The following is a 12097-nucleotide window of genomic DNA, read 5'->3' on the forward strand; positions in this document are numbered from 1 at the left end:
CTGTCGCTTTTATCCCGGTTTCAGCTTCAGTTGGGTCTTAAATACGTGAATTGGAAGATGAATTTAAGGCAAATGGTCCTCAAACACGCCATCGTCGTTCACTCCCTGACGTCATGTCAGTAATGTGGCTGCCGCCGGCGGTTTGAGTCGCTGAGCAACCGAAGGGCAGCGTCACTTGAACGGAAAGAAAGCGCGGAGCGGCAGCCGGCTGCAAGGTGCCGTCAGGGCCCCCACCACGTTAAAATGCTACTGCTACGATATAAACACTCACTCCCTCACTGCGTTTCTATAATGGGTATTTTGACATTAGCCGTTTGGGATGTTGGACTGTGAAACTGCTCACACGGCGAGACAGAATGTACCGAGAACAGTCCGGGACGTCTGACGTCGATCAACTCTAAAATGAGTCGGGGGCGTAAGGTTTGTAGTCAACTATTGTTACATCTGACATAAATAGATAATCCTTGATTTGAGTCTTTGAGATAGATAAACCGACATAAGATTCAGATTATTATTATTTTGTTATTGACAGTTTCCTCCAAAAACTATTATTTGACTTTGGCAATTAAACTCAAGCTTCTGCATCAACCAGCTTTCTGTTTTGGGCCCTCGGAGGAGCCAGGAAGTGTCTGGACGAGTGGTGCCGTGGTGCCCTTGAGCAAAGCCCTTATGCCGTTTTTACATGTAAGCTGTAGACTTTGTCTCTTCATCGCAAACCAGGTCTGGCCTGATGGCGTTTTCTCTCTTTGCTTCTGTCTTGCAGATGTATGATCGCTGACGAGGTAAGCACACAGCCACGCTGGCTCAGGAAATCTCTTTCCCCCCAAGAAGAACAACAACAACGGCAAAAAAAAAATTAACCTGGGACTTCGCTGCATGCCTTCCAAATGAATTTGTCAGCTCTGTGCGGCGCTCCCACGTGCCTAATCGCTTCTGACACGAGAATCATTCTGAGACCTTATTACTCTCGGGCCTCGAATCAGCTCGGCTGTCATATGTAATTTTCCGCAGAGTTGGGCGTCGTGCAATTGACTTGTCCCCTCTCCTCCCCACTCCCGTTCGATTTTGGTCGGTCCAGATGGGTCTTGGGAAGACGGTGCAGGCCATCGCGGTGGCGTACGCCTTCCGGCAGGAGTGGCCCCTCCTGGTGGTGGTGCCCTCGTCCCTGAAGTATCCCTGGATCGAGGAGCTGGAGCGGTGGATCCCCGAGCTGCAGCCCGGAGACATCAACCTGGTCGAGAACAAGAGCCACACCATGTAGGTTTCCACACATTCAGCAGATATGAGGCAAACGTGCACGCATTGATTTGGTTAACTCGCGCTTCTGGCCATCTGAGAAGTGCACGTCCAACATTTTGGCTCTGTTTTTTGTCAGATAGGCAGAAGCACAACGCTATACTTTAGTAATAAAGACTTCATTATAGAACATGCATCTTGTTTTGAGGAATCATCATCAAATCACGCATTTTCTTCAAATAGACGATAAATATGTAATCGGCAAACTTCACATCAGCTGTGGAAGACACTGACTGACTGATACATTTTTATTTTGATGAAAGGCTAATATTAGCAAACGGATGAAGCATCGCTACTGTCAAACTAGTTATTAAAGCTGCACTTTCAGAGCCAGAAAGTCAAACCTCGAGGGAAATGTGCTGAGTTTCATACATTTAGGTGACATCGATCACATCGTCAACAAAATAATAATAATTGAGGTACAAACATCTTAACCTGTACGAGTTATTTACCCATTTATCACCACACGTGATTTAAGAAAACCAGAGAATATTCACATTTGAGAAGCTGAAACTATGAAATATTTAGCTTTTTCTTTTTTACTGAAAGTAACAATGTAATCATATATTTTGATTTATTCTGGTCAAAACCCTCCCGTGATATTGAGTAGATAGGGCTCATAGAGGGCATACCTCTCAGCAGAGCACATAATCCCACTGGATTATGTTCATCATACGCAGGATTATGTAAGTGAGAGGTCGCAGCCTCCTATTTGAACCCCCGACACACGCAAGCGATGGTAATACTCTCAAAGTGGTCTGGACGCATGTAAATGAACACCCTCGGTCACACACACACACACACACACACACACACAAACACAAACACACACACAGCGTGATGGACGGAGAAATCGCGGCTGACGATTTAATCTCAAAGTGTCCCCCTGGTGTCAGGACTCGGCAGGAGCCCGATGTTTGACGGCGCTGACAGACAAATCATGTCAACGCCAGCGTCTGCAATATTGAACAAAAGCTGGATATTTTTTTTCTAATGCGGGGAGAAAGAAAAAATGCTGCGGTGGAGGAATGCGTCTCATTTTCCCAGCTGTTCGTATTGATTCGGGGCTTGCCGAATAATACTTTTATTATCATCTCAACTTTCCCCTAGTTCCCCTTAACTTTCTGTATCTGTGAGAAAAAGGAAAAAAAACCTCTCCACCTCGCATCACAGACGAGGCGCAAAAAGAAGTTGTGAAAGCCTTCTGGGGGGGGAAAAAAACGTGTCCTTGAACCGGGAAGTGTTAATGACTGAACGGCGAGGCAAGAGAAAAATTATGCAGCACCTCGTCTCAGTATTTTTACTCACTTGTTCTTCTGTAGAACATGAATGGCACCTCCAGGTTTATTTCAGCATCGGAAATGTGTGTGTGTGTGTGTGTGTGTGTGTGTGTGTGTGTGTGTGGTGAAGACAAAGAATTAGAAGCTGACAGATGCTGGGAGTGTTTCTGAATATTCTCTGAGACTCTCATTGAGATCTGTGCAGCTGAATGCCACCGCTGTGTTTGTTTGTTTATCTGTGTGCGCATAAACTGGGAGAAATATAGAAATTGCATTACAGCCTAGGAATGGATTTTCTTAAGCGCCAGTTTGTGCCTGGCAGTGTCCGTGTGTGTGTGTGTGTGTTCCTTTGTATGCCCTCACATTTATCAAGTACACACACACTTTTTAAATAGTCTGGTTTGCTTTACCTTGAGGGCTTAGTCAATACGCACTGTAACAGATGTTGAGTTTGTATTTAGCTCCGCCTGTTTACACACATTTTTCAATGTTAAAGATGACTACAGTGGCAGTTTAAAGGATGGGGCTGGCTGATGCTCTAACGCGCATTGTGTGCGCATCAAAGCCCGATGTATCTTCCTCCCTCCGCACCACAGAGCTCCTTTTTGTTGTCCGTCTAAACTATTAACAACACGCCGGAGAGCCGCGCCGTCGGGCCGGCTGACATGCTTCTTGGCTACAACGCTCGTGGGCACCGCAGTTCATTTCGACTCCATCTCAAACCCACCGGTCTGCCTTCAAAATGCTCTCCTTACCAAATGTGTATCAATCCGCTGCTGAAAATAGTCCCCAATCGATGCGCTGCTTCTCCTTGTTTTTCATTTTATACGAGACACTGTGTAGATCAGTGGTTCTCAAATGGGGGTACGCGAGATTTTTAAATATATTTAAGATGAACATCCATCAAAAAATCCTTTTAAAATTTAATAAATATTCCATCAAATATAAGTGTAAGTTCATAAACTGAATCGTATATATTCTATATTAAATCAAACACTGATGGCACAGCGCTGTGTATTACATTTTTTTTTCAACCTAAAGTGCTCATGGGGTATTTATTTGGCTAAAAAAAATATTTCACATCGCTGAAAAAAGGTTGAGAACCATTGGTGTAGATAAGATAATCCTTTATTAGTCCCGCAGCTATTTAATCATTCAGAAAGGTTACCTGCTGTGAAAGACAACACATTTTACATTCTCTTGTATTCTCTTATTTTTTAAGTAAAAAAATAATTCCAGCTTCTCAAATGTGAATATGTGTCCCTGCAGGGGTATCTGCAGCAGTAAGGTGACGGTCCTGGGTTACGGCCTGCTCACCACAGACGCACGCCCCCTGGTGGAGGCTCTGAGCAGGCAGCGGTTCGCCGTGGTCGTGGTGGACGAGTCGCACTACCTCAAATCCAGGAACGCGGCGCGGACTAAGATTCTGGCGCCCCTCATTCAGGGCGCCAAGAGGGCCATCCTGCTCACCGGCACCCCGGCCCTGGGTCGGCCTGAAGAGGTAATACAATCTGATTAAATGGACGTTTTAGTTTTATTTCTCAAAAGCCCTGATTCTTTACCCACACTCGTGAAGAAGCATTAGTAGGCCACAGAGCTAACTCGGGGCTCATCTCTGGCTCCTCACACAGATGCTTCTCGACACCAGCGCAGGTAGATCGCCATGGCAACTTGCTCCGCAGCAGGTTGCGCTCCAATCCCGACACTCAAAAAGCCAATTAACTCTCTCCGGCATCACTTATCCTCGAGGATCCCGTGGTCTTATTTCAATAACCTTTGTTGCAAAAACTTCATTTGCAAAGGCCGATATGAACAGACACCGCGCTGCAATAAATGAGACGAGTAATAAAAAGAGGCGCATGGGGGGAGGAGGGGACTATTGAATTTAGAGACAATAAGAAGGGCTGTTCACAGGACAACGGTGTTTGGAGAGCGCCGGAGCCGCTCCCCATCTCCATAATGATTTATTATATCATTTTTGTATATGATGCATCGAAGCAGCGGATTGCAGCCGTATTCCATCACTGCAGTGAAAATCCTTTCACGGCCTGAAAGAGACAATACGGTATCAATAAGACGCACTTTCTGTCCACCGTGTGCCGTAGTGATGGGGCACTGATGCAGCCCTGTGTTTCGGCTTTTTCACGCCGCCCTCGCCTTCCCCTCCAGTCACCCTCTCCGGCCCCGGGAGCCGCATTTATTTTGGCATGTACAATGTTGCTCGCACGATCATTTTGTTGGCTGTAGTTCAAGGTGTAGCGAAGTAGTGAATTTATTTACTGTGTTTACAAATTCGGCGGTTGATTTTTGTAAAATAATACTCATTATCTTAGAGATGAATTTTTGCCACATAATGAATTCTTCATAGCCTGCATAATCTGATTATCTGTGTTGTACATTGAAAATAATACGTTTCCAGAATGTAAACAAAATATACATAATATTAAATATCAATAAATCATGTCAAAGTTTGAGGGGAAAAAAACATCCATGGGTATTTTTTATTTATTACGAATTTTAACAGTCCAAAACAAATCTGCTTCATTAGGGCTGTGTAGCTGAATCCCGATTGCACCGTTTAGAGAATCATACAAAACAAACGGCGCAGAAGAAAACTTCACTTCCGTTCTTGAACCGGAGACAACAGTGGGGACTATTTTCAGCTGCGGATTAACACGCATTCTGTGGTTTCTAAAGTAATTTAATATTACGTCACACTCCGGTTCGCGTGGGCGTCGGAACGTGAGCAGTATGGTCTTTTGTAAGACCATAAAGAATATTTATGATAATTCATTTTTAAAATATATTAATAAAATAATGAATTTAGTTTAAAATGAATTAAATTCTAAAACGGAGCCAAATCTGATGCTATTTGGTTACAAGGTACCCGTTCTGTCCCTGTCGTGTAAAGGAAAAAGACTTGATGGAGCTGATAACCAACCACATTGCTAGTCTGACATCATTAGTTTTGTGTCGACTACTTTTAAGTGTCTTATGCGAGAAGTGTCTCCGATCCCTCTGTCACCAAATTGCCACGTCGCCGCGAGGAAAACTTAATTATTGCCTCGACTCGATCATGATAATTAACTGAGATCCAGCCAGCTAATTAATTCAGAAATGGAGCGAAGTTAGTGCTCGTAAGAAATCTGGAGAAGGTGTGTCACGGAGACAGTTGTGTGTGCGCGCGTATGTATATGTGTGTGTGTGTGTGTGTGTGTGTGTGTGTGTGTGTGTGTGTGTGTGTGTGTGTGAGATACATGCCATCCTGTCTTTGCCGTTGCCTTGCCCCGCAGTGTTGAGGTTAGTTTTTTTTTTCTTTTTTAAGATATCATCTCTCTCCCTCTCCCTGCCACTAGAATCTGAAACCGAATATAACATTTTATCATCCGCAGCATAAACCTGATAAGCCCTGTCCCTGCCTCTGTGCCAGTCTCCCCACTGCCATCATTACTCACTGTGGCGCTGACATCGAGTTAGCACACAGCTCAGGGCATGCTGCACCGTTCACGATGTGCCCTCATTCCACCCACCTATTATATCAACAGTGTGAGGGCGGGAGGGATGCAAAGTTCCTGTTGAACAAGTGCTGATTTTAGAATAGCGCTTTCACTGTGTGGCTGCTCATTCTGGCCGCCTTGCCGATGATTGCCTGTCATTGCTTCAGAAATCACTGCAAATACTGAAAATTGACAGAGATATGCCATAAATTACGCTGAAGATAGACCAGCTTGTCTTTTTTTATTTTAATGATGCAAATATCTTTTCGATGTTTTTTTTTTTTTTGCCTAATCTGACTGCGCTAGGAGTTTGACCTGGTTAGCTGGCCGCTGACACAAATAACCGTGGCACAACGCAGGGCTGGTAAACTAGGCGAAGGAGAACATGACCTTGAATAAATTGCACACACGAAGCACTTCATGACAGTCGACTAATCGTGAGTGCAACTAAGGCTTGCGATTAAAGCCTCGACCCGCCAAAAACAAGCTCTCGGTACTTTGAGTTATTGCGTGCAGGTTTCGGAAAGTAAATGGTGAGAAGTTGCGGCTGCTAAAATTGTGTGCCATCTCAATGTCACGCCGCTAAACCTACGGCAACGCTGACAGTTCCTGGAGGAGATGGTGACATTTACACAAGGTGTAATACTAAAATATATATATTTTTGTATTATTACAAGTTATCACAGTTAGCATTTGGGGATATACAGAGAGCTTATTCACTTTCTTACCGAGAGTTGGATGAGGCGATTGATGCCGCTTGCTAGCACCAAGCTACTGCCAGCTGCTGCTTAGCTTAGGACAAACGCTAAGAAAAGAAAGTGTCATACATATCTTTCATAGTATTTTATTTGTAAAGTGTATATCAATGTGTTGGCATTTTAGCTTTTGCTAAACAGTGGCTACTGTGGTCACGAGTGGCAACTACAGAAAAAAACATGTCTCCTCGTGAAATACAGTATGTTTACTCTTTGTTCCACTTTTTTTTCATAAATTTATCGTAATCTTGTATCTGTGCCATGAAACATAGTAACGGTAGCAAAAACTGAGAAGACTCACAACTGACTGGCGTTAATGTCAGTCGGCAGCATTTAGCTTAAGTTTGCTAACATTAGCTACAACAAGCTACGTGACAGTTAAGGGATAACAGTGAGTGCTCGTGTAACGTTAGCTTCATAATGTCGGTTACACAACTCCTCATATGTCAGGTGAAGAAAACGTTATTTCTTTGTCTCAACTAATTCAAAAAAGACTTGCTGAACGGTTGCCAACTTTAGCCAAAATGAGGCACAATAAGCTACTGCAAATGTTCTGTTGCTGACTGTGTTCTTTCTGAAGTTACGTCATCTAAATTTAATCATTTAATTAATGGGTAAGATGACAAATGGGACAAATCATGCTGCATTGAAAAAGGAAAAGTAAGTCAATAATATTGAGTGGAAAATATATGAGGGATTGAGAAGGATATTACAATTAAAAGGAGGTTCATTTAAAAAAAATGGGACACAGCAATATTATCACACATTCTCCCCGGCTTGTCCCGAGTCTCTCTGCCTCTCACACACACACACACACACACACACAGACACACACACAGACACACAGCCTGTAATGGTTTAGCACAGAGCATCTATTAAAGGCCTTTATTCCCGTCTCTGTATTTCACAGCTTTTCATGCAGATTGATGCCCTCTACCCCAAGCGGCTCGGAACCTGGACTGACTACGCCAAGAAATACTGCAACGCCCATTACAGGTGAGTCTTCAACACACACACAAACACAAGCTAGCGTGCACCTCGTACACTTACATGTAGTATAGTTAAATGCTACTATATATGTCCCATACTACTGTGGGAAACAGTTAGGTGGGAAGGTAACTCTACTTGTGTTGCGAGAGTCACTTAGCTTAGCATAACGTAGCATAGAGACTGAAAGCAGCGGGTAAACAGCTCACCTGTAAACCCGCCCCCCCCCAAAATACACCTGCCAGCATTGCGTTAGCTCATTAAAATCCCAAAGTGTCAAAACAACGGAATATGACAAATCTAGGCTAGCAGCCTCAGGTGTTTACGCTAAGCTAACTGGCTCCCACTTCATATTATTTAGCGGTATCTGTCTTTAAAAACGTATTAACTCTCACTCTTAATAGAAAGTCTGCTTGTATCATTGAGCTGTTCTTACTTATTCACTCCTAATTCCTTGCTCAATGATACAAGCAGACTTTCCAATAGATCTCGCCTACTCTTTTCAAGTGTCTGCTGGGATAAGGTGGGCTGTACCTGAAGTCTGGAGTGGCGGCTCGGCCGAGTCGAGGTGGTTTTGTTGTCGGAGCCAGACCCCGACCGAAGCCAGGCGCTAAATGCCAGCTGGCTGCCAGTTGCCAGTGACGATCAGTTACACGTGTGAACACGCACATCAAATGCATTGTTTTGGATGTCCATCAAAGTCGGGCAGTCTCGGCTTTGGACGGGCCCGGCGGCATTAATCATAACACTTTGTATGTCACAGCACTCCGTTCAGAGCCGCATCAACAGCATTCAGAAGATCATGCACACACACACACACACACACACACACACACACACACACACACACACTCTCACACGGACACAATGCAGTTTCACATGAGCAAAGTCTTATTTCTTTTGTCATAGTGACGTTATTGTGGGAGAGAGTAGCTGCACAGCTGTGGAGTTGCTGGTTCAAATCTCCCCTCACCCCCTCCCAGTGAACCAGAAGCTGAAACATTATTTCACTTCTCCTCAGCGACTACACGTTCAGATACCGGCGTGTGAAATGGCGCATTCTGGCAGCGGCTTGTTAAGTTTGTCCTTACTCCCAGCCAATATGGCAGAAGACCAGCCTTTGTTTGGAGGGCCAGTTCTATTCTAAAAATCCGCTTGGCAGATAAATTGTGAAAGTTGCCGGACGAGTTTGGGGATAAACCTGCTGCCGTGGCCATTAGACAAAATAGTTTCCTGCTCTGCAAAGTTGCCCTGAAGCAACAAACTGATTTCCCCCCCCGCAACTGCTCCAGCAGAGCTGCTCAGCGGTACACGATGGAAGGCTGCTGCAGTGCCGGGCAGCTCCCAGGTGGGAATGTTTTAAATGTGTTTAACTACTCCTTCAGGGCATTGCCGTAAATAAGTATGTTTTCTTAGGAAGTTTCTCTCGGTTTTCGAAATATATATATATATAAAAAGCCGAATGCATCAGCAGCCACAGCTTCGCCTCTCATTTGTTTCTCTCGCAGGTACTTCGGGTCTCGCAGGCAGTGGGACTCTCGCGGCGCGTCCAACCTGGAGGAGCTGCACCGGCGGCTGAGCGAGATCATGATCCGCCGTCTCAAATCCGAGGTGCTCAAGCAGCTGCCGCCCAAAGTCCGCCAGCGCATCCCCTTCGACCTGCCGAAGGAGGCCACAAAGGTACGCGTCAGGCGGCAACGCGTGGCCTTTCGTCAGCCATCCGATCGCTTTGCTAATGTTGTTGTTGTCCCGGGCTGCAACTGACAATTGTTTTCATTACGGACCAATCACGAGTTGATAGTTTTTGTGAATGTCAGATAATAATTAGGTGCCGCTCGTAATTTCCCAGAGCCCAAGGTGACATTATCAAATGTCCAGCTTGACAAACGACTCAAACCGTTAATTAACCATCACAATAGTTCCCAAATAAAAAAGAAAATATTCAGTTGATGGAATGAATGATTAATTGTTTCAAGCTCTAACGTTTGCACACACACACACACACACACACACGAACACGCACACAGACACACACGAACACGCACACAGACATATGCCAGCCGCAAATTCCAAAAAGCGCTAATGTCTAAATACCGAGTCTCGATTAATGGAGATGCGCTGATTCACGCTGTTAAGTAAAATTAAACTCTGTTATCTCCAGGTTTGAGTGTTTCTCAGCACACGTGGAGTGATTAAAGATGATACATAGACGATGGTCCCCTGCTTTTATTTTTCTTTAACATTTGGATTTACCGAACTCGTCACAATTTTCTTGTTTTTCGAATTTTGTAACTGTTACTTTTCACCACTTTCATCAAGGTCCTTTTAGCCCGAAAGCTGAAAATAAAGTCTTCCTTGCATAGATGACAGTATGCAGATATCTGTTCTACCAGCAACACTTTCATCATGAGTTGCACAATTTACGAGCTTTTCTGACTTTATCGGCAGTTCTGTTGCTGGGAAGATTCTCTCCAACGCTCCTGTTTCTGTCAGGAGGCACATAACAATCCCTCATAAAAGCTGACGATGTAAAATACTGTATAATATTCTCTCGTCCATTTCCAGGCCTGTCGGCTCCCCTCGGCACAAACCGCTTTGAGAGACATCTTTTAGCATCTGACTTCATGTCATAGCGTTCCCTCTTTATTTCTGTTACAGTGTGGGGCTGCCCGGAGACACCTCGCTGGCAGCTGTATTCATATACATATTTCTTTTTATAAAAAAAAAGAAAAATCCGTAGGATTTAGGGGGATTTAATGGCGGAAATGAAATATAATAACCATAACTTAACTATTAGTGTATAATAAACTAAAACTAAGAATCGGTCCTCATCACAGAGTTCACCATGTTCTATGGTAGCCCGGAACGGACAAACCAAACACTGGCTCTTGAGAGGACATTTGGGGTTTTCCTAGTTCTGCGTCTATTACTGCATTTCAGTTCTCTACACGCGTTTAGAAATGGAGCAGTGATTGGACGGGTATTCAGTTTGATGTAATCTGCACCATCGCCATAAGAGGCCCGCTCTCTTTTTCCAGCATCTGAAATGTGAGGATTTTGTTGCTTTTCTTAGTTATAAATCGTGAACGCAATACATTTAGATTTTTGATTATTGGTTGAAGCTGTCACCTTAGGCTGTGGGAAGTTATGGCAATTAGTTGGACTATTTTCTGACGTTTGCTTTCTGACGCCTATTGCTGCTTTCACAGATACACTGAGGTGTGTGTGTGTGTGTGTGTGTGTGCGTGTGCGTGTGCGTGTGCTCGCTCCCCACCAGGGCATTTGTAGAGTGGATGTCATGTTTGGTGTGTAGGTGTTTGGCATCTATTCTTTCGCCTCCCCCAAGTTGTGGTTGCGGTCTCCTCCTCCCACGCCACGCTGGATGCATTAGCACTCGTGATGGCTAATGTGGCTCTGACCCTGGCCTGTGCGCCTCTGGCCTCCACCCTATGTGACCCTCTACCGCCGTCAACGCTGCGAGGGGGTCGGCGTCCCAACAGAAGCAACCGGCACATAGAACAATACACATTTAGAATCAATAGGAGTGGGGAAAAAACAAAAAAACACTGGAGGAGCTCGTCCAGCTCCTAATTACGCCACCGTCCCAGGAATGACACAACAATGAGGAAGTTGCTCATGAAAAGTGATGATGCAGGATTTTCGTTTTCTTTTCTACCCCAGTCTCCTCAAATGTGAAGGGCCGCTGTAATTAGGGGGCTTAATATGGTCAGTGTTCTTACATAGTGGTGCCAATTAGGCCGCCGAGCGTACGCCCGGCAACACTTGTGGGAAAGGTTCACGCCATGTCTCGCGGTTGTTCTCGCTCTGCTTCTCTTATCTCACGCTGAAAACATCCCGGAGATCATTTGTCTTCAGCGGGAACAAAACACAGAACGACCGGCCCATCCTCGCGAGCGCCATATCTCAGGAACGCAACGAGGGAACTTACCTAAACTTTGGCACAAACATCTTCTTGAACTCAGGGTTGAATTGATAGGGCTTTGGTCATAACTCATAATTAATATGCTAATTATGATAAATTAATAGCGTGAAGTGATTTCACAGTGTGCTCTAGTTCGACTCTTTTTTTTAAACCGGTATTTGTCCTCTGAAGAGAATAGACGGAGCATTTTATTCTCCCAGCTAAATGGACGGGTTTTTAAATAGATGAGAACGGGAGCTGTGAAGTGGCCAGTCACCCAAAGTCCCATTGTGCCGCCCCACGAGAAACAAAAAACATGAACAATATAAAACATGAAAAGGCTGTGCGGGCATTATTTTC

General features: G+C 44.6%; 1 protein-coding gene across 1 annotated transcript in view; it reads left to right on the forward strand.

The window, feature by feature from the left end:
* The window catches only part of zranb3 (zinc finger, RAN-binding domain containing 3), a gene marked incomplete at both ends in the record, with an annotated part of 62088 nt that overhangs the window by 5040 nt on the left and 44951 nt on the right, over positions 1–12097 (forward strand). The window contains 5 exons of the mRNA XM_079236865.1: positions 764–782; positions 1079–1257; positions 3846–4077; positions 7739–7824; positions 9324–9495. Coding sequence (XP_079092991.1) covers positions 764–782; positions 1079–1257; positions 3846–4077; positions 7739–7824; positions 9324–9495 — 688 coding nt within the window. The remainder of the gene's footprint in view (positions 1–763; positions 783–1078; positions 1258–3845; positions 4078–7738; positions 7825–9323; positions 9496–12097) is intronic.

Source organism: Taurulus bubalis (genome assembly GCF_910589615.1).
Source record: "Taurulus bubalis genome assembly, chromosome: 21".
Lineage (NCBI taxonomy): Eukaryota > Metazoa > Chordata > Actinopteri > Perciformes > Cottidae > Taurulus > Taurulus bubalis.